General features: G+C 63.0%; 2 protein-coding genes across 6 annotated transcripts; both read left to right on the top strand.

The window, feature by feature from the left end:
* Window positions 1-2,091: 2,091 nt before the first annotated feature.
* LOC105485903 (MAPK regulated corepressor interacting protein 2) lies at window positions 2,092-8,520 on the top strand. 2 transcript variants are annotated; one of them, XM_071083797.1, is made up of 6 exons: window positions 2,092-2,734; window positions 2,811-2,940; window positions 6,879-7,016; window positions 7,465-7,592; window positions 7,830-7,896; window positions 8,167-8,306. In XM_071083797.1, the coding sequence occupies exons 1-6, from the start codon at window positions 2,683-2,685 to the stop codon at window positions 8,180-8,182; spliced, it is 531 nt and encodes a 176-aa protein (XP_070939898.1). In that variant the 5' UTR covers window positions 2,092-2,682; the 3' UTR covers window positions 8,183-8,306. The 2 variants fall into 2 exon arrangements, with proteins under 2 accessions (XP_070939898.1, XP_011746811.1); XM_011748509.3 differs by lacking the exon at window positions 6,879-7,016 and having other exon boundaries at window positions 2,120-2,734; window positions 7,830-7,931; window positions 8,167-8,520.
* A 783-nt stretch (window positions 8,521-9,303) lies between these two features.
* LOC105485906 (WD repeat domain 90) lies at window positions 9,304-27,993 on the top strand. 4 transcript variants are annotated; one of them, XM_011748512.3, is made up of 41 exons: window positions 9,304-9,444; window positions 9,781-9,872; window positions 10,015-10,191; window positions 10,276-10,384; window positions 10,559-10,729; window positions 10,986-11,094; window positions 11,190-11,257; window positions 11,633-11,736; window positions 11,816-12,034; window positions 12,453-12,521; window positions 13,320-13,430; window positions 13,504-13,649; window positions 13,725-13,782; window positions 14,764-14,882; window positions 15,080-15,241; window positions 15,338-15,468; window positions 15,538-15,654; window positions 16,093-16,328; window positions 16,522-16,661; window positions 16,900-17,030; window positions 17,593-17,723; window positions 18,008-18,169; window positions 18,350-18,478; window positions 18,721-18,836; window positions 18,911-18,951; window positions 19,070-19,201; window positions 19,788-19,891; window positions 20,335-20,437; window positions 20,719-20,840; window positions 21,050-21,209; window positions 21,306-21,496; window positions 21,603-21,771; window positions 21,932-22,043; window positions 22,386-22,557; window positions 25,856-25,978; window positions 26,129-26,303; window positions 26,399-26,529; window positions 26,634-26,777; window positions 26,852-26,971; window positions 27,082-27,166; window positions 27,607-27,993. In XM_011748512.3, exons 1-41 carry the CDS (start codon window positions 9,330-9,332, stop codon window positions 27,762-27,764), a joined length of 5,364 nt encoding a protein of 1,787 aa, XP_011746814.2. In that variant the 5' UTR covers window positions 9,304-9,329; the 3' UTR covers window positions 27,765-27,993. The 4 variants fall into 4 exon arrangements, 3 of the variants coding, with proteins under 3 accessions (XP_011746814.2, XP_070939880.1, XP_070939881.1); XM_071083779.1 differs by lacking the exon at window positions 27,082-27,166 and having other exon boundaries at window positions 27,607-27,751; XR_011616222.1 differs by lacking the exons at window positions 26,129-26,303; window positions 26,399-26,529; window positions 26,634-26,777; ... (1 more) ...; window positions 27,082-27,166; window positions 27,607-27,993 and adding an exon at window positions 23,700-23,799.

A 27,993-nucleotide genomic window follows, 5' to 3' on the forward strand; every position in this document is an offset into this window, starting at 1 on the left:
AGTAACGAGATGCAGAGGAACTGGGGAGGAAGAGGGTTTTTATTTCTGCAACCAGTTACAGGCAGAAGGCCTGGAAATTCCCGCCACCAACTCAAATTACAAAGTTTTCCAGAGGTTATGTACCTTCCAAGCTGCATGTCTATGTGTAAGTATGCATTCATCTAAAGACACAAGTGATGAACTTTTTAATTTTTTTTTTGGAGACGGAGTCTTGCCCTGTCGCCCAGGCTGGAGTGCAGCGGTGTGATCTCGGCTCACTATTTTTAGTAGAGACGGGGTTTCACTGTGTTAGCCAATATGGTCTCTATCTCCTGACCTCGTGATCCGCCCACCTTGGCCTCCCAAAGTGCTGGGATTGCAGGCGTGAGCCACCGAGCCCGGCCAAGTGATTAACTTCTTTTAATCTATAATTAAGGTCTGAGTTCTGAAGACCTTCCTCTGGAACCTCAGTAAACTGACTTAATCTTGTCTGCTGCGAAATCATGAAGGTTTGGAGAGTCCCTTCGGGCTCCCAATAAACTTGTCTGTGGAGGCCTGGAGAGTTTCTTCAGACCCCCAATAAACTTGTTTAATCCTAAATGGGTCCTATTAAGAATTCCTGGCCACGCGCAGTGGCTCACACCTGTAATCCCAGCACTTTGGGAGGCCGAGGTGGGCGGATCACGAGGTCAGCAGATCGAGACCATCTTGGCTAACAAGGTGAAACCCCGTCTCTACTAAAAATACAAAAAATTAGCCAGGCGTGGTGGCGGGCGCCTGTAGTTCCAGCTACTCAGGAGGCTGAGGCAGGAGAATGGCATGAATCTGGGAGGGGAAGCTTGCAGTGAGCCGAGATTGCACCACTGCACTCCAGCCTGGGCAACAGAGCGAGACTCCGTCTCAAAAAAAAAGAAAAAAAGAAAAAAGAATTTCTTCATTATCTTGTCATGCTTCAAGGCCCAGAGGAGGACTGGGCACAACTCTTGGTGGGCTTTTGTTACATTCCAGCCTTTGAGGAAGGGCGCTGGCTTTTTTTCTTTAGAGACGGAGTCTTGCTCTGTCACCCAGGCTGGAGTGCAGATGTGAACTTGGCTCACTGCAACCTCCGCCTCCCAGGTTCAAGTGATTCTCCTGTCTCAGCCTCCCGAGTAGCTGGGACTACAGGTGCGCGCCACCACACCCGGCATTTTTCTTTTCTTTTTCTTTTTTTTTTTTTTTTGAGATGGAGTCTCACTCTTTTGCCCAGGCTGGAGTGCAGTGGCATGATCTCGGCTCACTGCAACCTCTGTCTCCCAGGTTCAAGTGATTCTCCTGCCTCAGCCTCTGGAGTAGCTGGGATTATGGGTGCCCACAACCATGCGCGGCTAATTGTTTTTTGTTTGTTTTTAGTAGAGATGGGGTTTCACTAAATTGGCCAGGCTGGTCTCGAACTCCTGACCTTAGGTGATCCACCTGCCTGGGCCTCCCAAAGTGCTGGGATTACAGGTGTAAGCCACTGCTCCTGCACAGCTTAGCTTTTAATATTTAACCACTCCGCATTGAAATAGTTGTTATGTTAGGGAGGCCTGTGTTAGTGAGACCTGGCCTGCTACATTCTCGCATCTGTGGGGCGGGTACAGGAGCTACAAGGGCCGAAGAGGCACCTCAGCGTGGGGGCCAGGACGTGGGGCAGAGTGCAGCCAGGGTTCTGACTCCTGGGGTGGGAGACTCCCAGGGCATCATGTCTCTACCCAAGTCCAGGGGGATGATTCCCTTTTCCTCTTCTTAGATCCAGTCCCAAGACCCAAGCCAAGGGTGACCCTTCACACTGGCTCAGGCCTCTGCAGGCATCTTGGCTGAGGCTCCCCAAGAGGCTTGCCTACAGCCTCTGCGCAAAACAGCCCAGCACAGACTCCCCCAGCACAGAGCTCCCAACACAGAGTTCCCCAGCATATAGCCCTCCAGCACAGACGCCCCGAAAACAGAGCCCCCCAGCACAGAGCCCCCAAGCACAGACGCCCCCAGCAGAGTCCCCCAGTACAGAGCGCCCCAGCAGAGTCCCCCAGCACAGAGCCCCCAACACAGAGCTCCCCAGCAGATGCCCAACAGAGCCTCCCAGTGTAGAACCCCCCAGCAAAGCCCCCTTGCACAGACACCTCCAGCACAGAGCCCCCAGTACAGAGACCCGCAGCACAGGAATCCCCCCAGCACAGGAATCCCCCCAGCACAGGAATCCCAGCACAGGGATCCTCTAGCACAGGGCCCCTCAGCACCGGGACCCCCAGCACAAGTTTTCCTCCAACGCCTGTCAAAGGTGGGCCCTGGGGCTCCCAGGACCCTGCTCGCACATCGCGGCTGACCCCGCAGGGCCCTTGGGACCTGCCGCCAGCAGTCTGAGTCCGGTGCCCCGGGACTCACCTAGCCTCCACGCAGCAAGGCCTTTCCCGGGCCGCAGGCCGCTTCGTCCGCCTTGGCCTCGCGCCGCCGGGGGCTGGGGCGGGGTTGCTGCCGGCTCCGCCCCCGCCTGCCAGCTTCCCAAAGGGCCCGAGCGCTGCCTCCGCCGCGTGTCCCGGGGTTGGCCCGAGCCCGTGCGGGCCCTTTAAGGGCCGGGGGCGTGTGACGGGCCCGCCCCCTCCCCGCAGCGCCCGCCGTCCGTTAAGTGCGAGCCCGGGCGCAGGGGCCGGATCTGGCCGGGGGCCGGCGGTGGTGTGGAAGCGGCGCGCCATGTACACCATCACCAAGGGGCCCAGCAAGCTGGTCGCGCAGCGCCGCACAGGTGCGCACGGGCCGGGGAACGGGGACGGGGACGGGGCAGGGCGCGGCGGCAGCTGACCGCCCTCCGGTTCCCGCAGGTCCCACGCAGCAGCAGGTGGAGGGCCGGCTCGGCGAGCTCCTGAAATGCCGGCAGCCCGCGCCGCCGACCTCGCAGCCCCCGCGGGCGCAGCCCTTCGCGCAGCCGCCGGGACCTTGGCCCCTGTCGAGGTGAGACGCGAGCGGCCCCGGCCCGGCCCGGCTTCCCTCCCCCGCCGGCCGCCCTGGCGCGGAGGGTGACCTTGGGGGAAATGTTAGTGAGGTCCGGCCACGTGCTGCGGGCGGGGCGGGCGGGGCGAGCGCGGCGAGCGCGGCGAGCGCTCCGGCGGCGGGGGGTGCGCGGGTCCTGCCCACTACGCGCCCGCGGGCCTGCGCCTCGCGCTTCCGCCTCACCTGGCCGGGCCCGGGCCCCCAGCGGGGAAAAAGCCGGCCCGCTCTTGGGTCGCGGGGGCCTCCATCGGCCGAGGCCGGCGCTTCGAGCGACCTTGGGCGGCGGCTGGAACCCTGACGTGCAGCAGGCCCAGGCCACCGTTCGCGGAGAGCGCCGGGCGCTGCTCCTCAAGGTCTCCCGGCTCTGCCCTTGCAGAGCTCAGTGGGGGAGACGTGCGTGTGCTTCCGTCGGGCAGGGCCTCTGCCCTCCTCCGGCCTTCACCCCAGACACCCAGGGGCAATGGGGCCTCCTCCCCTGCGGTTGCTTCTGCCTTTCCTAACCCAGTGCCCTCCCAAGACCACAGGCGCCTCAGTCCAGCCACTGTGGCCTCCCCTTGGAACCTCAAGGGTCCCAGTGGGCAACACCAGGCCCACTGGCTGTTGTCTCTCTTTTTTTTTTGGAGACTGAGTCTTTTTTTTTTTTTTTTTGAGATGGAGTCTCGCTCTGCCGCCCAGGCTGGAGTGCAGTGGCCGGATCTCAGCTCACTGCAAGCTCCGCCTCCCGGGTTCACGCCATTCTCCTGCCTCAGCCTCCCGAGTAGCTGGGACTACAGGCGCCGCCACCTCGCCCGGCTAGTTTTTTGTATTTTTTTTTTAAAGTAGAGACGGGGTTTCACCGTGTCAGCCAGGATGGTTTCGATCTCCTGACCTCGTGATCCGCCCGTCTCGGCCTCCCAAAGTGCTGGGATTACAGGCTTGAGCCACCGCGCCCGGCCGAGACTGAGTCTTGCTCTGTCGCCCAGGCTGGCCTGCCGTGGTGCGATCTCAGCTCACTGCAACCTCTGCCTCCCGGGTTCAAGCGATTCTCCTCCCTCAGCCTCCTGAGTAGTTGGGACTACAGGCGCCTGCCACCATGCCCAGCTAATTTGTATTTTTGTATTTCACCATGTTGGCCAGGATGGTTTCGATCTCCTGACCTCGTGATCTGCCCGCCTCGGCCCCCCAAAGTGCTGGGATTACAGGTGTGAGCCACGGCACCCAGCCTGTTCTATTAAAGTCCCCATCTGAGGTCCTCTGTCAGCCAGTGAGACATGTGGGAGTTGAGTGGACTTCACCCCATGTGCGGCAGGGCTGGAGGAGCCCTGGGCAGGGCAGGGTGTGTGCTGCCCTCTGCTCCCTGGGGTCACCCACCTCCCCACCCCCAGGCCCCAGTGCTGGGAGCTTCTGGCAGCAGTGGGACCTCTGCATGAAGCCCCCACCCTGCTCCTGCACCTTCTTGGGGCAACCACCTTCCCTCTGTCTTTTTTTTTTTTTTTTTTAAATGGAGTTTCGCTCTTGTTGTCCAGGCTGGAGTGCAATGGCAGGATCTCCACTCACCGCAACCTCCGCCTCCCAGGTTCAAGCAATTCTCCTGCCTCAGCCTCCTGAGTAGCTGGGATTACAGGCACGTGCCACCACACCCAGCTAATCTTGTATTTTTAGTAGAGTCAAGGTTTCTCCATGTTGGTCAGGCTGGTCTCGAACTCCCAACCTCCAGTGATGCGCCCATCTCGGCCTCCCAAAGTGCTGGGATTACAGGTGTGAGCCACCGTGCCTGGCCAACCAACCCCCTTCCCGCTGAACCACCCCACCCCACGCTGCCACCCATCTCCCTGCCTCATTTTATTTTTTTCTTTCTGAGACAAGGTCTTGTTCTGTCACCCAGGCCGGAGGGTGCAGTGGTGCAGTCATGGCTCACTGCAGCCTCAACCTCCCAGGTACAAGCGATCCTCCCACCTCTCAACTTCTTGGGTAGCTGGGACGATAGGCGAGCACCACACCTGGTGAATTGTTAAATTTTATGCAGATGGGTCTCACTATGTTGCCCAGGCTAGTATTCAATTCCTGGGCTCGAGCAATCCTCCCGCCTTGGCCTGTGGAAGCGTTGGGGTTATAGGCGTGGGCCACTGTGCCTGGCCCTGCCCTGCTTTTTTTTCTCCTTGCTGCTTTTCGCTACTCCTCATCCCTCACTGACTGGGCGCAGGAGGAGGGTGTCGGGGTCCCTGCGCGTCTCCTCTGGTGCACCCGGAGGGTCAAGTCTTGTCATCCACGACGTGTCCTGGCTCTGGTTCCTGCCAGGTACGGGTCTGGGCACTGCCCATGACGGTGACAGGCCAGATACACCTTTGTTTGTTTTTGAGAGGGAGTCTCGCTCTGTCACCAGGCTGGAGTGCAGTGGCGTGATCTCGGCTCACTGCAACCTCCCCCTCCCGGTTTCAAGTGCAACCCCAGCCTCCCGGGTAGCTGGTATTACAGGTGCCCGCTACCATGCTTCGCTAATTTTTAGTATTTTTAGTAGAGATGAAGTTTCACCATGTTGGCCAGGCTGGTCTTGAACTCCTGACCTCAGGCGATCCGCCCTCCTTAGCCTCCCAAAGTGCTAGGATTACAGACGTAAGCCACCAGGCCCTGCCCAGATACACCTTTGAAAAGTTCTTCCTCCTGGTGGGAGACGGGTCGGGAGGCAGTAAGATAAACTAAGGTGATATAAGTCATTGAGGAGATGAAATGGGCCCATGTGGTCACCTGACCCCAGGGCAGATGGAGGGCATGGGGACTGCCACAGGAAGGGACAATGGGATGAACCCCACAGGGCGAGAAGGGGCAGCCTGCGAGAGACGGGGGGATCTGAGGCCCAGTGAGGGCAGGCTGGGGGGTTGGCTTGGGGGCTGTACTAGGTCAGGGCTGTGGACTCTGTTGTTGGATTTGCGATGATATCCTAGCGTTGCCCCCACTCAGCATGTGGTGTGCTCAGGTGGATTCTCTCCCAAGCCCAGCTTCATGGCCTGAAAAAAGGGTGAACTGTGGAGGGGAGATGAAAGGATACACTCCACAGCCTTCAGCTCCCTGGGCTGAAGTTTGCCCGGAGCAGTGTCCCTGGAAGTGGGAGAGGTTGGCAGTGGTCCACAGGTGCACGCTGGGTGGGTGCCCTTTCCCCCAGAGAGCCGCAGCCTTACATAACCAGAGCCCCTGGGGCGGTGCCTGCCTCCCGGGGCCCATCTCAGCCCGAGGGCCTCCACCTCCGCCCTGCGATTCACAGCCCCTGGCAATGTTCTTCTCTTCTTAGACATTGATAATCCAACCGCCAAGCTTTCTTGGAGATTTTGGCTTTCCAAGATGGGAGTGGGTTGCAGGCAAGAGGGCTTTCCAAGTGGACAAACTTTATTTCCTCTGGTTTGTGCAGAAACTCAGGCAGCGGGCAGGCCTGGGAGGTGCCGGTGCCCCTGCCCCTGTCCCATCTCCACCACCTGCACGTTTTAAGATCCTCTGCGGCCACCAGACCCTGCCAGCCCTGGGGCCGGCGGGACCCTGCGCCCCTCAAGACGCTCCTCTTTATTTTAGTGCCCCTCTCAGCTGAGGAGGAACCGAGAGCGGCGCTGGGGCACCTGAGCCCAGGAAGGCAAGCAGGCCGGCCGGGACCGCGAGTGCCTGGCGGAGCAGGCGCAGCCCAGGACTCCCGGCTCCCACCTCCGGCTGTAGGTGCGGCCCCATTCCCTCCACAGCCCTGTGCCGGGCTTTGTGTGCTCAGGGCTTGGCCAGCTGGGGCCGCCCATCCCTGCCCTAGGCCCTGCTGGCCTGGACGGGCCCAGGGACCTGCTAGATGTTGCGTGCGGCACTGCGGGAGCCATCTCATTTGGCATCGCCCCTTGTCTCGGGCTGGTGGGGAGTGAGTGAGGGTTATAGTCACTCTCCCCACTCAGGGACTGCCTATCCCGGCACCCAGTGCTCATCCCATGGGACCTGGGGGCAGCCAGGGAGAGGGCAGAAGCCCCTCGTTCCCGTCCAGGTCCATCCGTCCACGGAGGGAAACATCATGGAGATGGAGGCGTTTCTGTGGGGTGAGAATGTGGCCTAGAATCGCACCCAGAGTGGGGGTTTGGGGCAGAGAGACATGGTCAATGACCGGGTCGTGGCTCAGGTCAGAATCTGGGCTGCTGATGGGATGCAGGTGGCAGCACAGGCACCTGCAAGACCCTTGGAGGGGCACAGGAGTGGGGCCTGACCAGGGGTCTGGGACACCAAGACTGAGGCCCCCACCCTACAGTCACTCACTTCCCTCAGGGCAGAGGGCTGCAGGTGTAAGCTGAGCTGCCGATGACTTGGGGCCTGCAAGAGAGAGGCCTGGGCCACTGGCTGCTGCAGGTGGCTGCTCTCTGGGGTTCAGGAAGTGCTTAGGCTGGCCGGGTCTGGGGACAGTGGGCTGGCCCGGGGCTGCTCCTGAGTTCTGCCAGGCAGCACCGGGCCTGGGACGGGCACCAACCATGTCCGTCTCCTCCCTTCCTGCAGTCCAGGGCCAAGGCTTGTGTTCAATCGTGTGAATGGCCGGCGGGCCCCCTCCACGTCCCCATCCCTCGAGGGGACCCAGGAGACCTACACACTGGCCCACGAGGAGAATGTCCGCTTTGTGTCCGAAGGTAGCGAGCGGGGCCAGAGGGTGCGGCCCAGGCTGCTGGGTGCAGTAACATGGACCCGGGATGGCCCCACTTCAAGCTGACCCCCAGCTGCTGCAGGGCTGTGCTTTTCCTTGGCACTCTGCCCTTGTGTCCTGTGACCAGCCCTGTGTGGGGCTGGAGTCCAGGGTGACCATCAGGCCCTGGGTGGGCGATGGGGTGCCTGGGACCTGGCTCAGCCCGACTGCCCTCCTCCCACAGCCTGGCAGCAGGTGCAGCAGCAGCTGGATGGTGGCCCAGCCGGTGAGGGCAGGCCAAGGCCTGTGCAGTACGTGGAGAGGACCCCCAATCCCCGGCTGCAGAGTGAGCCCCCCAACCCTGTCCCCCCAGGAGAAACCCCCCAGTCCCTCTGATCCTGACCCAGGCCCTACCAGGTTCCCACCCCAGGGGATGAGGGAGGGGACTCTTGTGCAGAAACTTCTTCTTCCCAGCGCCTGCTGCACTCAGAGTCCGGGTGAGTGGCTTGTGGTTAGCTCCAGGGGAGAGATGCTGGCCAGCCTGGGAGGCAGCATCACTGCCCAGCGTTCTCTGCCCACAGACTTCGTGCCCATTGACCTGGACGAGTGGTGGGCACAACAGTTCCTGGCGAGAATCACCAGCTGTTCCTAGTGGCTGCTGGGAGAGGGCGCTGCTGCACAGCCGACCTGTGGCCAGGAGAGAAGCATGATGCCCCACCCACCCACCGCGCCTGGCTGGGTGCCGGCCACACCTGAAGTGCCAGCATTTGGACTTTTGCACCTGTTGTTCCCTTGGCCCGGCTGTCCCAACCAAGCTGCCATGGCCAAGGGCCGAACCCATCTGACCTCAGCCCTGCTCACTGTGCCCAGGGACCAGCGACCGGCCCCTGGGGCTGGTGGGGAGGAGCTCCAGGCTAATAAAGTCGAGAAACTGCCTTTTTGGAGTGTCTTTGACTTGGGAGGGTGTAAGGGAATCCTCATGTCCAGTTCCAGTCCGCAGCCTGGGACACCAGGCCCAGCACAAACTCCCCTTGTAGCCCTGTCCCCTCAGGCCCTTGGCTTCTCACCCAGCTGCCCTCTGACAGGTAGGAGGAACGTTGGCCAGCTCACCTTGCTTGGAAGTCTGTGTACCCCACTTTGCACCTCCTTCCTCTCCCGTTGGCGTTGACTGGGACCAGAGCCGAGACTCAAGGCCTAAAGACATGAAAAGGTCCTGACCACCTCCCCCCACCACCAGGATTGGGGCTATGTCTCAGAACGCCAGGCCCCATTCTGAATCCGCGGGCCCGGCCGCGGGACACTGAGCGAAGGAGTGCGTGGGGAACCTGCCAGGACGAGCACGGGAACCAGGCACTCCGCGGGCGCCGGCACTACCTTCCCTGATGAGCTGGGGTGACCCAGCCCACCTGAGTCAGGACCCAGGGTACCCAGGTGTGGACCAGGGGCCTCCGGACGGCGAGAGAGCGGCAGGATGAGGCCCGGTTGTCCGTGGCATGGCCAGGCCTCCGTGCGACCTCGCCTTGCTGCTTGCACGCGGCAGGAGCCCCGGCCGAGGCGCTGACAGGTGGGCAGGGGGGAGGGTCCGCAACCTGCCCGGGCTTCGAAGCCGGTCGGGCTAACAGGGGGCTGCCTCGGGAGGCCCGCGGGGCATAGGGCAGCGGGGTCAGCTGCCGGAGCAACCCTGGAGGCTGCCGACGTCAGCGGGGTGCTTACAAGGGGGAAGTCACGTGGCCAGGGTGCCGCCATGACGGCGGAAGTAGCACCGTTGTCAGGCAGCCGTTGCCAGGCGCCGCGCTGCATGTCCCGCGCCGGGCGCGCGGACGCTAAGGCGGGAAGCTCGAGCGGCGCCATGGCCCGAGGTAGCGCGCGGCGGGCGCGGGTCCCGGGTTCCGGGGTTCCAGGGTCCAGGGTCGGCGGCCGGGGCGCTCAGGGCCCCCGCCTAGGCCCCGAGGCCAGAGTCCCCGCTCGGGCAGAGTACCGCCTGCCGGGCGCCCACCCTCGGGCTCCCGGGGCTTGGCTTCCCTCGGGCGCCCGGACTCGTCCCGCCCGCCTCGCTGGCGTTGGCGTCGCCGGGGAAGGCGCGGAGAGCCCTGGCCCCACCGGCTCCTGCCTGGTCCCCGAGGCCGGGCCCAGCTCCGCAGTGGCTCCGGCTCGCGGGGCTGGGCCCCCTGACGCCCGCCGCCCGCTCCCCGCAGCGTGGCAGCACCCGTTCCTCAACGTCTTCAGACACTTCCGGGTGGACGAGTGGAAGCGCTCCGCCAAGCAGGGGGACGTGGCCGTGGTGACGGTAGGCGGCCGGGGCTCGCCCGGAGCCCACACCCCTGCCCTGCCCCCGGGAGAACGGCCCCGCCCCCGAGGGGTCCCCTCGCCCCCGCTGCACTTCTCCTGGTTGCCGTCGGTGACGGTGACGCGGGCTCCCGCTTCTCCAGGACAAGACCCTGAAGGGCGCCGTGTATCGCATTCGGGGCTCAGTCTCTGCCGCCAACTACATCCAGCTGCCTGAGAACAGCACCCAGTCCTTGGGGCTGACCGGGCGGTACTTGTATGTGCTCTTTCGGCCCCTGCCCAACAAGCACTTCGTCATCCACTTGGATGTGTCCACCGAGGTACAGAGCCCGCGGCTGGGGGCTGCATGGGAGCCCCAGCACCCCTGCGGCCCGTGTCCTCAAGGCCCTGCTCCGTCCCCACAGGACAACCAGGTCATCCGTGTGTCTTTCTCCAACCTCTTCAAGGAGTTTAAATCTACGGCCACGCGGCTCCAGTTTCCCTTCGTCCTGGAGGCCAGGACACCCCAGAGAGGTGACACTGAGATGGGGTGTGAATGGTCCAGGACAGGCGGCTGGAGAGAGCTGGTGCAGGCCCAGGGAGGCTGCTCTGTGGCCTGGGGGACAACCTGGCGGGGGCACAAGCTCACAGTTCTGGGAGTCAGGCTGTCAGGATGGTGGGCGCTGACCCTGAGTGCCTGTCCTGCAGATCTGGTGGGTTTGGTCCCCCATGGAGCCCGCTGGACCTTCCTGCAGCTCGACCTGCAGGACATTCTCCTGGTTTACCTGAATCGTCGCTACGGCCATCTCAAGAGCGTCAGGCTGTGCGCCAGCCTGCTGGTCAGGAACCTTTACACCAGCGACCTGTGCTTTGAGCCTGGTGAGGGCCGCACCTGTGCTCCCCACTCCACGTCTCACCCATGCTGTCAGCCCTGTAGAGGCCCGAGTCCAGGGTGCTTAGGAAAGTACAGTATTCAAGCTGTGCTGTTTCTGAGCTCTGGCCAGAACCCCATCCCGGAGGCAGCCGGGGGGTGGGGTGGTGGCTGGGCTGGTGGTATGGCGGTGCCTTGGCAGGTGTCCCGTGCTCAGGTGGCCAAACAGCCTCCCTTGACCTGGAACAACCCTGCTCCTTGTAGCCATCTCTGGGGCCCCGTGGGCAAAGCTGCCCGTCACTCCTATGCCTCGGGAAATGGCTTTCCCTGTGCCCAAGGGCGAGAGCTGGCATGACCGCTACGTCCATGTCCGGTGAGTGGTTCTGCTTTTTTCCACGGCAGCCTTGGTGGTGGGAGGGTAGGTGGCCCTTGGGCCCCCAGACGCTGACTGTCCCTCTGCCTGCCAAGGTTTCCAAGCGACAGCTTGAAAGTGCCTTCCAAGCCGATGGAGAAGAGCGGTTCACCTCCTGAGGCAGGTGGGCCTGTGGGGTCAGCGGGGACCCAGGTTAAGGCCTGTAGGGTGCGTGGGGCTTGGTAGGAGAGGGGAGGGCTGGGAAAGGACCCAGTGGTGTGCTGGCTGCAGCTGGTGCAGGGACCAGGGAAGACTGTAGGTTGTCCGAGCTCCCAGAACCACATGGGTGAGAGGTCTGTGTGAGGGGTACCTGGGGGCCCCAAGCTTTCTAGCTGGAAGAGAAGGGTTTCAGGGCCTAGGGCGGAAGTGGGATGCTGGCTGTGGGTCCTGCAGAGCCTGTGAGGCTGGGCCACTTGCTGCTGCTTCTCCCAGGCGTCACCTTCACCAGGGCTCTGCATAGCTCACCCCTGGGTCACTGGGGGTCTTTGCTCTGTTGTAGTCCTCCTGGGGCCGGGGCCACACCCTCTCCCTTGCCCAGTGGCCTCCAGCAAACCTGTGCGATTCAGTGTGTATCCAGTGGTCCAGACACCCAGCCCCACAGCCGTGAGTATCCCCTTCGTTCTCTGAGATGGGGTTGGGGCGTGACGGCCCAGGGCACTGATGGGCACTTGTCCCCCAACAGTCCAGCCAGGCCCCCTTGGCACCCAGGCCCTTCCCAGAGGTCAGCCTGTCCCAAGAGCGCTCAGAGGCCTCCAACGCGGATGGCCCCCGTTTCCATAGCCTTGAGCCCTGGGCCCGGGTGAAGGCCTCTAACGTCCACACCGCTGCTGCCGGCACCCACGTGTTGACTCACGAGTCGACTGAGGTGCCTGTGGCCCTTGAGGACGCCGGCTCCTGCAAGGTGAGTGCCCATCCCACAGCAGGCGGGGTCCGGCGATGTGTGGGCCGGGGCAGCTGGTAGCCTGCCACGAGATGCATTCAGGACGAATGTGTCTCTGACGATCTCCTCTGATTCAACCTCCTGAGGCTGGTGGGAGGCAGCTTTGGGGAAGAATCTCTGTCCACAAAGAGCGAGGAAGGGCTTCTGCTCACCCCCAGTGCCCCAGCCCCAGGTAGTCTGTGGGGGACCCTGGAAGGTTTGGCAGTACAGCCGGAGTCCCAGCTTCCTCCCTAGCACACCAGCAGGAGCTACCCAGGACCAAGGCAGTCTTCTTGAGAGGCAGGACCCAGTTAGGGGTTGGCGGGGCCTAGTGTTGGTCAGGGGCATTCTGGGGGCCTGGCTGAGCCTTCCAGGGCCTTGATGTGAATGGCTGTTTCAGCGCTTCCTCCCGGACCCTATCCTGAGGCTCAAGGGCGTCATCGGCTTTGGGGGCCACAGCACCAGACAGGTGAGGCTCCTGTGGCTGTGTCCAGAGCAGCTCCTGTTGGCTGCCTTGAGCGCTGATATGGGACAGGGAGAAAGGAGAGACCTATGTCCTGTGGTGGCTGTGTGGGCTCCCGAGCCCCCTCGGCACAGCGGTCCTGTCCCCCCTGCAGACTGCTGCTTCCCGCGTGCTCAGGCATCTGCCCCGCCCACAGCTGCTGTCACCTCCTGGTACCAGGGGGCTCTCAGGGTCACGGGCATCTCTTACTCACTGGCTGGGCTAAGTGCTCCGCCCGAAGACCCAGAGCTCTCACGTCTTTAGAGCTCTGACGGTCCAGACCAGCAGCGTGGGGCCAGGCTGTGGGCACAACCTGTGGGTCCCTGATGGGTGGCGAGGGCCTTCTAGGAGAGGAGCCCCATGGCAGAGGAGGTGGCCTTCCCCTCTGCCCCAGTGGCCTTGGGCCCTTGTCAGGCCCTGCTGGGTGCCTGCTCTGAGTGTTTGGGGGCCCTTTGGCTTTTTGTTATCCCCACCCCGGAGTTTCTTGCACTGGAGGCGGGGCTTAGAGGACAGGCGTCTGTGCGTGTGTGTACGCGTGCCTGCTTGCGTGTTCCAGCTGTTCTTTTGACATCTGCAGCCTGTGACTCGTGTGTGTAGTGTGTGCAGGGTGTTTTCTCTTGTTTCTGGTGGCTGTGTGCCCAGGTGTGTGTGCCAGGCCTGCCACCCCCTCTCCCTCGGCTGGAGTGGGAGGTGAAGCTGACCTCCCAGCAGCCAGGAGGGGCCTGGCATAGCACCAGTCCTAAGCTCTGTGCCCCCTTGTGCCAGGCCCTGTGGACCCCAGACGGGACGGCTGTTGTATACCCCTGCCATGCGGTCATCGTCGTCTTGCTCGTGGACACGGGGCAGCAGCGCTTCTTCCTCGGCCACACAGACAAGGTGGGTGCTGCCCGGGCCCAGGGCAGCTCGCACCTGCAGCCTCTGCACCCTCCCTCACCCTTCTGCCTCCTAGGTGTCTGCCCTGGCGCTGGATGGCAGCGGTTCACTATTGGCCTCGGCCCAGGCAAGGACCCCCAGTGTGATACGGCTCTGGGACTTCCAGACCGGGCGGTGCCTGTGCGTGTTTCAGAGCCCAGTGCATGTCGTCTGCTCCCTCAGGTGGGCACAGGTCTGCCCCACGCAGGGGGTGGGGGTCAGCCCAGGCGACACTGACCACCTCCCCCCTGTTCACAGCTTCTCTGACAGTGGAGCCCTTCTCTGCGGGGTTGGCAAGGACCGCCACGGGAGGACGGTAACCGGGCCCTGGCCGGGGACTGGGGGCTGGGGGGGCCGTCCTGATGCACGCAGGCAGCTTGAAGGGCCTTGGTTTTCTGAACCTCCATCTCGTGCGATCCTGGGTCCCGGCTCTGTGCACTCCGGTGTTCATGCCGCCCACCTGCTCTCTACAGAAAGCACCAGCAGCTCACATTTCTCACGTGTCTTGGTTTATCGGCCATTGGAGTCGGTTTCAGTCAGCATTTACACGCCTTGCCTCGTTCTCTCTGCTGGTGATGCAGTTACGAGATTTTCACATGGCAGAGCCCCTGCAGCTACCCACGCTTGGGCATCAGTGGCACGTCCACACAGCCAAAGCGCCTGGCGTCTCGGTGGGGGCACTTTTTTAGAATACTTTTTTTGAGGGAGGGCCTTGTTCTGTCACCTAGGCTGGGATGCAGTGGTGCAGTCACAGCTCACTGCAGCCTCGACCCCTCCCTGACCTCCCTGCCAGCTGGACTCAGGCTGTCTTCCTGCCTCGGCTTCCCAGACAGCTGGGCCACAGGCGTGGGCCATTGCACCTGGCTAGCGTTTTGCTTCTTTAACTTTTTGTAGAGATGGGGTTTCATTACATTGCCCATGCTGGTCTCAAACTCCAGGGCTCAAGCAGTCCTCCCACCTCAAGCCCCCCAAAGTGCTGGGATCACAGGCATGAGCCACTGTGCCCGGCCACGAGCTGCTTTTTATCTGCCTTCCAGCTTGCGGGTGGGTTTTTACTTCTCTGTGGATGGGATGCAGCACTCAGCATCGTGGGTCTCTGTAGTCGTCCCAAAGCTGCCACATGTCCGGGCGAGAAGATGGAGGGGCTGGTTTCCTTCCACCCTACGCAGCCGCACGCTCAGAGGCTGGTCTCTGCGTGAAAGAAAAGCCACATCCAGGTGGGGCTCAGCTGGGCCTGGCAGAATCAAGGCGGCACTGACTGGCCCTGCTGTGCGGGCTCAGCCTGGGCTTGTTGCAGATGGTGGTGGCCTGGGGCACCGGCCAGGTGGGCCTCGGCGGTGAGGTGGTTGTTTTGGCAAAGGCGCACACTGACTTTGACGTCCAGGCCTTCCGGGTCACCTTTTTTGATGAAACCAGGTGATGCAGCTGCCCATCCACGATGCTGGGAGAGGGTTTAGGCCCAGAGTGGGGACTGGGTCCTGGAGTGGGGACTGCGGCCCGAGCACCTCCCCCTGGCTCGGGGACTGTCGTTCCCAGCCTTGGTTGTGCATCACGTCTCCTGGCAGGTCAGGGCACTGCGGGCTGCTGCGGTGCTCAGTTCTCATTCCTCGCAGGATGGCGTCGTGTGGGCAGGGCAGCGTGCGGCTCTGGCGGCTGCGTGGCGGGGCACTGCGTTCCTGCCCCGTGGACCTGGGGGAGCACCACGTGCTGCAGTTCACCGACCTCGCCTTCAAGCAGGCCCGGGACGGCTGCCCGGAGCCCTCGGCTGCCATGCTGTGAGCCCCTGCCCTTCCCCACAGCCTGCCCCAGCGTGGGGGCCCTGGTGCCTGGTACCCTGAGGGCCTTACCTCCCCTCTTGCCTTCTTGGGCAGCTTCGTGTGCAGCCGCAGTGGCCACATCTTGGAGATCGACTGTCAGTGCATGGTCGTGCGGCATGCCCGCCGCCTGCTCCCCACACAGACTCTGGGCGGCCCCCACCCACAGAAGCAGACCTTCAGCACAGGTGAGAGGGCTCCTGCCATGTGGCGAGGGTGGCAGGGACACTGAGGTACTGACGCCCCCCCGCCCCCAGGGCCCGGCATTGCCATCAGCAGCCTCAGCCTCTCCCCGGCCATGTGTGCTGTGGGTTCTGCGGATGGCTACTTGCGGCTCTGGCCCCTGGACTTTTCCTCGGTGCTCCTAGAGGCAGGTGAGGTTGTAGGCACGCTCCTCCAACTCGGGAGAGCCTCGCCTGGATGCTGGGGCAGGGAAGGCCAAGTCCCTGGGGCTCTGCTGTCAGCCGCCCTGGCTCCTGGTTGCACGGGGAGCCACGGGGCCAAGCGACGTGTCCTGAGCCCTGGGGCGGCTGATGCCAGGGCGGCCCACAGGGCAGCCTCACGGAAGGGCTTGGTGGGCCATAGGTAGTGGGCGAAGCCCCTCAGCCTGGGTCCTGCCTAGCCTCGGAGTGGTGGTCTCAAGGGAGCTGCATCTTGCAGCCATGTGGAGCCCGGGACTCTGAGCAGCAGGGAGTGCATTTGCTGAGGTTTTGGGAACCTGAAGCCTGAGCAGTGGCTGCCCAGGGTTGGCTCTGGCATACCACTCACCCTGGGGTGGCCCTGGGAGGTCCCTGACCCCGCCCCACCCACAGAGCACGAGGGCCCCGTCAGCTCAGTCTGTGTCAGCCCCGACGGCCTCCGTGTGCTGTCCGCCACCTCCTCGGGCCACCTGGGCTTCCTGGACACGCCGTCCCGGGTGTACCACATGCTGGCTCGCTCCCACACCGCCCCAGTGCTGGCCCTCGCCACGGAGCAGAGGCGGGGACAGCTGGCCACTGTGTCCCAGGACCGCACTGTCCGCATCTGGGACCTGGCCACCCTGCAGCAGGTACGGTTGGCAGGGGCAGCGCGGCAGGGAAGGCCAGGAGGTCGTGAAGCAGGGGTTTGTCAGCAGCGGTGAGGGGGGCCTATAGGGACCTGGTCTTTCCAGGCTGTGTCGGCCCGGTGGGTTTGGGCCTCCTGGAGAACCTCTGGGCCCTTGTGATCCCTGCCCTCCCCTCAGCATGGCCCCTGTCCCACAGCTGTACGACTTCACATCATCAGAGGAGGCCCCGTGCACCGTCACCTTCCACCCCACAAGGCCAATCTTTTTCTGCGGCTTTAGCAGTGGGGCTGTGCGCTCCTTCAGCCTGGAGGCCGCTGAGGTCCTGGTGGAACACACGTAAGTGCCCAGCCAGCCACCAGCCCCACGGAGACCCCGCGGTGGAAGCTGGGGTGGCCAGCCGGGGTTCATGTGCAGGATGGCCAGCGCTGGCCGGAGCCCCACCCTTTGCTGCCCCACGGGGACTTCCGTGGCCAGACTGGTTGGCTGGAGGTCGAGGGACCCTGTGGTTCTTGGGGCTTCACGTCCTAGCTGGGCTTTGGGGCTGGCGCCAGCGGGGTCCCTGTGTGTACTGCAGGTGCCACCAAGGAGCCATCACCGGCCTGACTGCCACCCCTGACGGCCGCCTGCTCTTCAGCTCCTGCTCCCGGGGCTCCCTGGCCCAGTACAACTGTGCAGACCCCCAGTGGCATGTCCTCCGAGTGGCAGGTTGGGCCCCCCGCAGCCGCTCCAGGGGACTCCTCCGGGCAGGAGAGGCCTGGGTCTGGTGCAGGCCAACACCTCGACACACGTGCCGGTTTCCTGGTCCACTGGCTGGGTCCTGTGGGGCGGCGCGGCTGCCTCAGTCACCTTGTCAAGGCCCTAAGATTGTGGTTTAGCATTCCCCGGCCCCCAAGGCCAGAGGTCAGCCCAGGTCTGTGCCCAGGAGGAGGCAGGCAGCCCAAGCTCCAGGTCAGCAGCTGGGGTCAGACCCAGCCACGGGCACCTGACCTGTCCTGCGGCCACCATAACTTGGGCCACCTGAGTGGTCACTTGTGACCACTGCTAGCCCACAGGGATTCCCAGCTCCCCTGGCAGCGCCTGGCACCCACTGGCACCTTGGCGTTCCTCTGCCACTGTGACGCATCTGAGCTCCTGGGCTGGTGTTTCCCGAAAGTGGGGGCAGGGGCAGCGGGCCACGTGTACCCCGGCGCTCCTTGGGCCCTGGCCACGTGTACCCCGGCGCTCCCTCCCCCCAAGCTGACCCCTGCCCCGCCCCATGTGGCCACAGCGGACATGGTATGGCCGGATGCCCCTGCGAGCCCCAGCACTCTGGCAGTCAGCAGGGATGGCCGCCTGCTGGCCTTCGTGGGACCCTCCAGGCACACAGTGACAGTCATGGGCTCGGTCTCCCTGGACGAGGTGAGTCTGCAGCCCTCCTGGGTCCAGGGAGACTGGGCCATGAAAGGCTGGCTGCAGGGGCAGGAGGGAGGTCACGGCCACTCGAGCAGGACCTAGGCCCTGTCCCGCCTCCTGTCACAGTACACATCAGCCATGTGGGGTCCAGGTGCGGCCAGGTTCCTGTACAGGGCAGGTGCTGCCTGGGTGCCGAGTGAGTGTCCCCGGGGCTTCCCTCCCAGGCCTGGCCCTGGGTGGCACCAGCTCTGCCTGGGGACCTGACTGTCGGCCACTTGCTGCTATCCCAGCTGCTGCGAGTCGACATCGGCACTCTGGACCTGGCCAGTGGCCGCCTGGACTCAGCCATGGCTGTGTGCTTTGGCCCTGCAGCCCTGGGCCACCTGCTGGTGTCCACCTCGTCCAACAGAGTCATGGTGCTGGATGCTGCGTCAGGCCGCATCATCCGGGAGGTGAGCCTCAGGGCTGCAGCCCGCCGACCTGGCCCTCCCTGTGCGGTCCAGGCCCGGCCTCTGTGCCTGCAGCCCCTCCAGCTGGGTGGGGGGCCATCGCCACACCCGCAACGAAGGGAGGCCCCAGGCTGCCAGCCACTTTCCTGAGACACAGCATTTCCCAAGAGCACTGTGTTCCAGCTGCCTGGTGTCCACCCTGAGCCCTGCTCCTCCTTGATGCTCAGTGAGGATGCCCGCTTCCTGCTGATGGCTGCTGGCCGGGCGGTCAAGGTTTGGGACTACACGACACAGGCCAACCCAGGCCCCCAGGTGTGTGCGTGGGGAGGCAGGTGGCTTTGGCCATCAGGAAAACCTCAGGTGGCCCGGGAGACCCCTGCAGGTGTGGGTGGGGGCAGGGAGAGCAGAAGGTGAGAGGTAAGAGTGAGCCTTCAAGGACCTCCTGTGCCTCCGGGGTCTCACGCTGTGTGGGGCTCACCACCCCCAGGGGCTGGGCACACGGCAGCATCCATGCCCTGCCTCAGGGTCCCTGCATGTGACGCCACTACCTCTAGGTGTACATCGGCCACTCGGAGCCTGTGCAGGCTGTGACCTTCTCTCCTGACCAGCAGCAGGTCCTCAGCGCAGGGGATGCCATCTTTCTCTGGGATATCCTGGCCACTACTGAGAGGCAAGTGTTTACTCTCAGCTGTGTCTGCTTAGGCCCCCTGGGCCTTTCTGAAACCCTCTCTCCTCCTTCTCCAGCGACCAAAGGTTCCCTGGGCCCTCCCCAGCCTGCGAGGCAGGTGAGTGGCTGTGCTCAGCAAGGAGGCAGGCCCTGCGCTGACTCTGGGGCTGGTCCTGTGTCTGCCCAACGGCCCTTCCTCTTCCTCCCCAAACATCACAGGGCTCCTTATTCCCCAGGCCTGGGCACAGGACAGCTAGAGGATGCTACGTCCAGGGCCAGCGAGCTCCCCCGGCAGCAGGTCCCCAAGCCATCTCAGGCATCTCCACCACGGCTGGGCATTTGTGCCAGGCCTCCCGATGGTGGCGATGGTGAGCAGCAGGGGTCCTGGGGGAGTGGGGGGATTCGGGTCTGAGGGCACAGGCCCAGTGACAGCAGGTACTCACGCACGTCCAGCTCTGGGGTGCAGGTACCATCACTGCTCATCAGGTGGGACACAGTGGGGAGAGGGGACGTGGGCAGCTTTTCCTCTCTTCATTGGGCCCAGGCACCTTCACCACGTCGGATGAGGAAGGACCCTGTGAGGAGAGCCGTGACCCTGAGGGGTCACTGCTCACGGAGAAGGAGGCCGGCAGGGCTGGAGACGGGGCCTGGGCTGTGGCAGTGGGCTCCTGGGGGCTTGCCCTATCTCCCTGTTCCCCCAGCCAACCCTGTGAGCAGTGGAGGGCAGGGCAGGGACGATGGTGCCGGTGCAGGGGCCTGAGGGCGGTCGGTGAGTCCACCGTGTGAAGAGGCGAGGTCACCTGCCTGTGCCTGTGGCCGTGGCCTCTGCCCCACTGTGCATTCTCACTGTGTGGTAGACCAGGGCCTTGCGGGGAGACTCTGCGTGTAGTGTGTGGGGTCTCTGAAGAGCTACAGGGCAGTGTGATGTCACAGGCTCTGCCTCCTCCCTGCCAGGCACCAGCGACACCAAGAATTCGGGGGCCCCACGCACCACCTGCCCGGCTTCCCACAAGGCCTTCACACCTGCCAGGGCCAGCCGCGGCCCCCACTCTGCCAAGGTGGGGAGTGGTTTCTGGGAGCCCTCTTTTTCCCCAGCATGCACAGAGGCCCCCCCCAGGGCTCCCCAGCACCTCCTCAGGGTTATTTTTGGTCTCCAAAGGTGATGCTCTGGCCTTCGGGCACCTGTCTCCTGGAGGCACCTTCATCCCGCACCCCCGCCCCTGCCCTCCGCCAGCCTCCAGACGGGACCCTGTGGTGGCCTCCTGCTGACCCGCCTTCCCCTCTCATCCAGCAGCTGCCCTTGAGAGCCACACGGGCCTGTGTCCCTCCTGGCCCTGGCACACCGAGTGCCCACACCTCCCACCCCTGCTTCCCCATCTATGCCCCTGGGTGCCCTCTGCAGCTGGCCTGGGTATGCCCCAAAGCAGCCTCCCATGTGCAGGCTTTGGGGCCCCGGTGGCCATGCTGGGCCCCAGCAGCATCCGGGTCTCCTTCCTTGCAGGGCACTTCCCTGCCTCCTGCCAGCAGTGAGTGGCTGCGTCTGAAGGCTGTCGTTGGCTACAGCGGGAATGGGCGGGCCAACATGGTCTGGAGGCCGGACACAGGTGGGGGCCCAGAGCTTACCCCCACCCCCAGTCCAGCTGTCTCGACCCCAAGGCCAGGCCCTGGCGGCCTGTGAGCGCCAGCCATCAGTGTGGGGCTCTGTTCTCCCGGTAGCGCCTCCTGGCGCTCCAGCCCAGGTCCTGGGAAGCACTTTGGCTGCCGGGCGGTGGGGAGGGTGCGCCTGTGCCCGGGATGATGCTAACCCCTTGGCCCCGCCCCGCGGCTCGGCCAGGCCCCGCCCCTGCGTGGCCCCGCCCCCAGGCCCCGCCCTCTCTCCGCACAGGCTTCTTTGCCTACACTTGCGGCCGCCTGGTGGTGGCGGAAGACCTGCACTCTGGCGCCCAGCAGCACTGGCCCGGCCACCCTGCGGAGATCTCCACGCTGGCCCTCAGCCACAGTGCCCAGGTGCCCACCTACGTTGCCCTCCTCCTCACCCAGGACCACTGTGCCTGGCAGAACCCAGCTCCCGGACCAGTGCGGGCTCTCACCACCACAGACGGAGCCGATGGCCACCCCAGCCTCCACTCCAGCCAGAGCTGGCAGAGCTGAGGCGGGGCCGGCCGGCCGCGGCCTCCCCACTCGCTGCATGTCCTCTTGCCTCTCTCGCCTGCCAGGTCTTGGCCTCTGCCTCGGGCCGCAGCAGCACGACTGACCATTGTCAGATCCGCGTCTGGGACGTGTCTGGTGGCCTCTGCCGGCATCTCATTTCCCACCATAGCACCACCGTGCTGGCCCTGGCCTTCTCACCAGATGACAGGCTTCTCGTCACATTGGGTCTGTGGTGGGGGGGTCAGAGGCCACAGGCTTCCCTAGACCCTGCGGGGGGGCTGCACCTGTGCACCTGACGCGGCTGCTGTGTGTCCTTCCCAGGGGACCACGACGGCCGCACCCTCGCCCTGTGGGGCACGGCCACCTATGACCTTGTGTCCTCCACCCGCCTCCCGGAGCCGGTGCATGGCGTGGCCTTCAACCCCTGGGACGCCGGCGAGCTCACCTGTGTGGGCCAGGGCACTGTCACCTTCTGGCTCCTGCAGCAACGTGGGGCAGACATCAGCCTTCAGGTGCCAGGTCACCCGCTTGGTGTTTGGGCCCAGGGGTCGTTTTGTGGGGTGGAATCTGACTGGGCCCCGGGACACCACTGACCCATGGCTACTCGTACCCTGCCAGGTGCATCGAGAGCAGGTCCCAGAGACAGTGGGGGCTGGAGAGCTGACCTCGCTGTGCTACGGGGCACCCCCCCTGCTTTATTGTGGCACCAGCTCCGGCCAGGTCTGTGTCTGGGACACGCGTGCTGGCCGCTGCTTCCTGTCCTGGGAGGCAGACGATGGTGGCATTGGTGAGTGCCCTGCAGAAGCCCTGTGGCCCTCAGGACCCCTACCTGGGATCCTCAGAACTGGGGCAGAGGCCTCATCTCCAGCCCTGGCGTCCGGGCAGCCTTGTGACCCGGGGTCTCTGGGAGGGCAGCCGTGGCCCCTTATGGCTCCTCCTGCTCCCAGGGCTGTTGCTGTGTTCGAGCTCTCGATTGGTCAGCGGTAGCAGCACAGGGCGGCTTCGCCTGTGGGCTGTGGGGCCTGTGTCGGAGCTGAGGTGCAAGGGCTCGGGTGCCAGGTGAGCCGTTCAGCCCCGTGTGTTTCAGGTGCAGGTGGGTGTTGGTGTCCCTGACCGGGGCTTGCAGCCAGTGCCCCCGGCTAGACTGCCCTGCAGACCAGCCGTCTGCTAGCTCCTCCGAGGGACAGGCTTGGGTGTGGCCTGGGCCTCGCTGGCTGCCATCGAGGACAGGCACCGGCCCAGAAGCCCCAGCTCCATGGGCTTTCTCTTCTCCGCCGGGAGGGCACAGCCAGGCCCCAAGACGTAATGCTGAAGGCCCTGCCTCAGCTGGGGACCCCGCTGGCTCTTGTCAGCCTTGAGACCCGCTGTTCTCTCCTCTCTCCTCCTCCCCTGCACCCTCAGGTCCAGCTCTGTGTTCATGGAACGCGAGCTGGTGCTGGACGGGGCTGTGGTGAGCGCCAGCTTCGATGGCAGCGTGGACATGGGCGTCGTGGGCACCAGAGCGGGCACGCTCTGGTTCATCAGCTGGGCCGAGGGCACTAGCACACGTCTCATCAGTGGCCACAGGAGCAAGGTGAGGGACTTCCAGCCTGGACAGAGGCAGGGCAGCCGAACCTGGCGCCCTCCTGCCTGCTGGCCCCATCTCCGCCAGCCCAGATTATTCCAAGTCCTGCGGTCAGTGGCTCACAGCGGCCGCCTTGGGGTTCACAGGAGGAAGGTTTTGGGTGTGCACGTCCCTCAGTGCCATCCCGGTTGTGTCTGCACCAGGGAGCCGCCTGGCAGGCCTTGCAGGTGTTCTCAAACCGTCCTTTCCATGCTATTGCTTTGAGTTTTTTTGTTTTGTTTTGTTTTTTAATTGTCAAAGAAACCACATTAATCCGGGTGTGGGGGCTCACGCCCATAATCCCAGCACTTTGGGAGGCCGAGGCTGGCAGATCACCTGAGGTCAGGAGTTTGAGACCAGCCTGGCCAACATGGCGAAACTCTGTCTCTACTAAAAATACAAAAATTAGCTGGGCCTCCTGATGTATACCTGTAATCCCAGTTACTCTGGAAGCTGAGGCAAGAGAATCACTTGAACCCAGTGGGCAGAGGTTGCAGTGAGCCAAGATTGCACCACTGCACTCCAGCCTGGGCGACAGAGCAAGACTCCATTTCAAAGGGAAGAAAAAGATTAAAAACCCCACATCCTCTGTCCCCGCACCTCCCATAGACTGGCTTTGCTGACTCAGTCTCGTGGGCTCGAGAGGTCAGGAGGCCGGGCGGCTACTGGGTCAAGTTCTGCTCTCTCTGGGTCAGATCTGGTCAGGTTCTGGTCGGTGTTGGGTCCAGTTCTGTAAGGCCCAGCTCTGTCCTGCAGCCTCCTTGTGCTGGAGCCATGTCTCCAAGAAGCACACAGCACTCACCTCTCTGGGACCACCTGGCCTGGAAGCTCCGTGGCCTCATGGGGTTGGGGCAGCCACCATGTCGCCCCCTCACCTGCCAGCTGCAGCCTTAGGAGAGGTGGCCTCCTGGGCTGAATTGGGGCAGCAGGACAGGTGCCAGTCCTTCCCTGCTGGACCAGGTTTCTGGTGTGGCGTTGGTCCAGCAGCTGCGGCCACGGGCTTCCTCCTGTGGGTCTAAGAGCTCTGCGTGTGGTCACCTGGTCCCCACAGGGATTGATTGTTCCTTGATGCCAAGTCCCATCTTCCAGTTGTCCCTCGCTTCTTTCTTTAGCCACCTGTCTTTAGTATTTGAAGATGACGATAGCCAGCAGAGGAAGTTGAGTGTGAGACGGGTGAGGGTTGTTTACCTTTCTGGCAGCAGGTTTGTTGAGGTATGGTTGTCATAGCATGACCTCTGTGCACTTCAGTAGGTGAGTTTCAGCATATTCAGCAGCTGTGGAACCAGAGGAAACCTTGTGTGTGCCTGTTCCTCGGTCACTCTCCGTTTCCCGCCTCCCCAGCCCCTGGCAACCACTGAGTGGCTTTCTGTGTCTAGATTTTCCCGTTCAGGATGTTCTGTAGGAACTGGCTCACCTGGCTTCTCTCCCCGAGTGTGGTTTCCAGGGTCATCCCGGCCGCTGTGTGTGCCAAGCCAGTCATTACTCTTTACGGCCAAATACTGTTCCATTGTATGGGTAGATCATGCGTGTGTCCACCCACCAGGGCCGGGAAATGCAGGTCCTGAGTCCGTGACCTGAGCCTGTGGTCGCTGGTGGCCTCCCTGTGATGTGGAAGTGTAAGGAATTCTGGGCCCCGCCTGTATGGTTCTGCCCGCACCCGGACTTCACCATTTCCTTGCAGGGCCCAGGGCCCAGGGCCCCTCCTGGGGAGACAGACTGAGACGTCCTGGTCTGAGTCCCTGCAGTCCCTCATCGCTCAGCTGAACTGATTTTGTTTGCTTGTTTGAGATGGAGTTGCTTGTCACCCAGGCTGGAGTGCAGTGGCTGGATCTCAGCTCACTGCAAGCTCCGCCTCCTGGGTTCACACCATTCTCCTGCCTCAGCCTCCTGAGTAGCTGCGACTACAGGCGCCCGCCACCTCGTCTGGCTAGTTTTTTTTTGTATTTTTTAGTAGAGATGGGGTTTCACCGTGTCATCCAGGATGGTCTCAGTCTCCTGAGCTCGTGATCCGCCCGTCTCGGCGTCCCAAAGTGCTAGGATCACAGGCGTGAGCCACCGCGCCCGGCTGAACTGATTTTCTTAATGAAGTGCATCGTGTTCTCACTTGCACGTAAAGTCCACATTTGGTGGCGGCTATGTCGCTTCCTCTCACTAGTGAGTGGCACCTGTGTCTCTTTTCTGCCAGTACAGCAGTCCCAGCTGTCAGTGGCACCCACATAATAACACGTCTGCCTTTCCCCCCGATCGGCACGCAGCGGTTTTGGGAGGAGAAACGCGACTGAGTGGCGTATTCACTGCAACCAGCAGCGTCTGTGCTTTTTTTTTTTTTTTTTTTTTTTTTTTTTTTTTTTTTTTGAGACGGAGTCTCGCTGTGTCTCCCAGGCTGGAGTGCAGTGGCGTGATCTCGGCTCACTGCAAGCTCCGCCTCCCGGGTTCACGCCATTCTCCCGCCTCAGCCTCCCAAGTAGCTGAGACTATAGGTGCCCGCCACCACGCCCGGCTAGTTTTTTGTATTTTTAGTAGAGACGGGGTTTCACCATGTTAGCCAGGATGGTCTCGATCTCCTGACCTCGTGATCCACCCGCCTCGGCCTCCCAAAGTGCTGGGATTACAGGCTTGAGCCACCGCGCCCGGCCGCTTTTTTTTTTTTTTTTGAGACAGAGTCTTGCTGTGTCTCCCAGGCTGGAGTACAGTGGCGCGATCTCGGCTCACTGCAAGCTCCGCCCCCCGGGTTCACGCCGTTCTCCTGCCTCAGCCTCCCGAGTAGCTGGGACTACAGGCGCCCACACCACGCCCGGCTAGTTTTTTTTTTTTTTTTTAAGTAGAGACCGGGTTTCACGGTGTTAGCCAGGATGGTCTCGATCTCCTGACCTTGTGATCCGCCCGCCTCGGCCTCCCAAAGTGCCGGGATTACAGGCTTGAGCCACCGCGCCCGGCGCGTCTGTGCTTTTGACCTCGTTCTGCAGCCTGCTAGGGACACACGGCCACACTGCTGTGTTTGAGGTGCCGTCAAAACAGCTTTCTCCTCAGTATCCCACCGAGTTTGACTGGCTAGTAGGCTTGCTTTGGTTTGGACTCACCCACATCTAGCGCAGGGACGCACACGGGAGGCCGGAACTGCTCCTTTTCGCCATGTGGAGTTGGCCGGGGCCAGAGGCACATGCTCTGGTTTGGACAGCCCGGCCCTGGGGGCTGGAATAGGAAATGCCTGTGTCCCTTTCCCCTGCCAAGCGGCCAACACCCCCAGCTTAGCTGCGGCTTCCCTCAGGTGAACGAGGTGGTCTTCAGCCCCGGGGAGTCCCACTGTGCCACGTGCGGTGAGGACGGGAGTGTGCGGGTGTGGGCCTTGGCCAGCATGGAGCTTGTGATCCAGTTCCAGGTGCTGAACCAGGTGTGTGGGGAGTGCCCAGGCTGGCGATGGGGTGAGGGCCTGCTCGCAGGGGGCCTGGCGTGGGTGGGGCAGCTGTATCCTCCCTCTGGCCCGAGTGTGTGTCCCCAGGACCCCTGTGAGTGCTGAAGTTTCCCCACTGTGGGTCCCCAGAGCTGCCTCTGCCTCGCATGGAGCCCCCGGTGCTGTGGCCGCCCTGAGCAGCAGCGGCTAGCGGCAGGCTATGGCGACGGCTCCCTGCGCATCTTCAGCGTCTCCCGGACAGCCATGGAGCTCAAGATGCATCCCCACCCGGTGGCACTGACCACTGTTACCTTCTCCACCGATGGTGAGGAGTTGGCTGTGTGGGGGATGGTGCCATCCTCACCTGGCCCAGGTCCAGTCTCTGGGCTGGGGGCTCACGGGGTGACGGTGTGGTCCCAGGTCAGACTGTCCTCTCCGGAGACAAGGATGGGCTCGTGGCTGTGAGCCACTCCCGCACAGGGATGACCTTCCGTGTGCTGAGTGACCACCAGGGCGCCCCGATCTCTACCATCTGTGTCACACGGAAAGAGGTAAAGCAGCCCCAAGAGCCAGGGAGCAGGGGCCGGGGTGCTGGGGGGGGCAGGCATCATCTTGGCAGAAGGCACATATCGGCCTTCACCCACTCCATTCCCAGTGTGAAGACTTAGGGGTGGAGGGCACAGACCTATGGCTGGCTGCCAGTGGGGACCAGCGGGTCAGCGTCTGGGCCTCCGACTGGCTGCGGAACCGCTGTGAGCTTGTGGACTGGTTGAGTTTCCCAATGCCTGCCACCACGGAGGTAAAGCATGCTCCTGGCACTGTGGGTAGGGCTAGCGCCCGTCCACCCCACCACAGCATGCTGTGCCTTTGCAGACTCAGGGCCACCTGCCGCCCTCCCTTGCTGCCTTCTGCCCCTGGGATGGGGCGCTGCTGATGTACGTGGGTCCTGGCGTTGACAAGGAGGTGATCATCTACGACCTCTCCCAGAAGCAGGTACATGCACCTGCTGCTTGTGACCGGAGCCCCAGGGATCCAGCGTGGTGGGTGGGACCTGGCTGAGTCCTGAGCCCACAGGCCTGGAGCCTCATGCTGGCTGCCCACAGGTGGTGGAGAAGATACCACTGCCCTTTTTTGCCATGTCCCTGAGCCTGTCCCCGGGGACCCGCCTCCTGGCTCTTGGCTTTGCTGGTGAGTACTGGTGGATGTAGTTTGGGCCCATCTTAGGTGGGGGCCATGTAGGCTGACTGGTGCCCTGCTCCAAGACAGGTGCCTCACCTGTGCCTGGGCTCCTTGTCTCTGGGGTAGGGTGAGGACACCTGCCCTAGAGAGGGTCCCGGGGTCAGGAGATGATGAGGCCGGTGAGGAACCAGGTACAACGCCCAGCACAGGGCCTGAATGCAGGGTGGCAGCGACTTTTAAGGAGAGACCCGGCCCAGCTGCGGGCCGACAGCCTGGCAGTGATGGGCCCCCTAGTCCTAGTGGCACGTGGAGGGCACAGCCAGGAGCCCTTGTAGCACCGGCTCCCCCGACCAGCATCACGCCCAGTGGGGACAGTCCGGGTGGGTTGGGGGAGCCTTCTGCGTGCTGCCTGGCCCTGACCCTGGCCCACCTGCGCCATCTGCCCACAGAGTGCATGCTGAGGCTGGTAGACTGTGCCACGGGGTCTGCGCAGGACTTTGCTGGCCACAACAATGCAGTGCACCTGTGCAGGTTTACACCGTCTGCCAGGCTGCTCTTCACGGCCGCCTGCAACGAGATCCTGGTGTGGGAGGTCTCCGGCCGCTGAGATGCAGCAGGGACTATGGTGCTGCGTGTCATGGCTGGTACCTGGACACAAGCTTGGCAGAGAAGCCAGGTGGTCAATGGCCTCATGCTGGGACAGGCCAGGATTCATGTAAATCGTCTGGACAAAGCTGTTGTGAATTTGGCGATCTGAAAATACTTTAATCTGTTGCCCTTTTGCCTAAGCAATTTTTAATATTTCTATCTTGTAATAAACATGGGCATTTATTGCA

This window comes from Macaca nemestrina, chromosome 18 (genome assembly GCF_043159975.1).
Source record: "Macaca nemestrina isolate mMacNem1 chromosome 18, mMacNem.hap1, whole genome shotgun sequence".
Lineage (NCBI taxonomy): Eukaryota > Metazoa > Chordata > Mammalia > Primates > Cercopithecidae > Macaca > Macaca nemestrina.

What these genes read in the sequence shown, in the direction of transcription:
- LOC105485903 (XM_071083797.1), top strand. Translation starts at nt 2,683, where the DNA reads ATGTACACCATCACCAAGGGGCCCAGCAAGCTGGTCGCGCAGCGCCGC. An exon ending in GGACCTTGGCCCCTGTCGAG is followed by an intron (nt 2,941 to 6,878) that starts GTGAGACGCGAG and finishes CTCCCCACTCAG; the next exon opens with GGACTGCCTATCCCGGCACC. An exon ending in GATGGAGGCGTTTCTGTGGG is followed by an intron (nt 7,017 to 7,464) that starts GTGAGAATGTGG and finishes CCCTTCCTGCAG; the next exon opens with TCCAGGGCCAAGGCTTGTGT.
- LOC105485906 (XM_011748512.3), top strand. Translation starts at nt 9,330, where the DNA reads ATGACGGCGGAAGTAGCACCGTTGTCAGGCAGCCGTTGCCAGGCGCCG. An exon ending in GCATGTCCTCCGAGTGGCAG is followed by an intron (nt 17,031 to 17,592) that starts GTTGGGCCCCCC and finishes ATGTGGCCACAG; the next exon opens with CGGACATGGTATGGCCGGAT. An exon ending in GCCTCCCGATGGTGGCGATG is followed by an intron (nt 19,202 to 19,787) that starts GTGAGCAGCAGG and finishes CCTCCCTGCCAG; the next exon opens with GCACCAGCGACACCAAGAAT.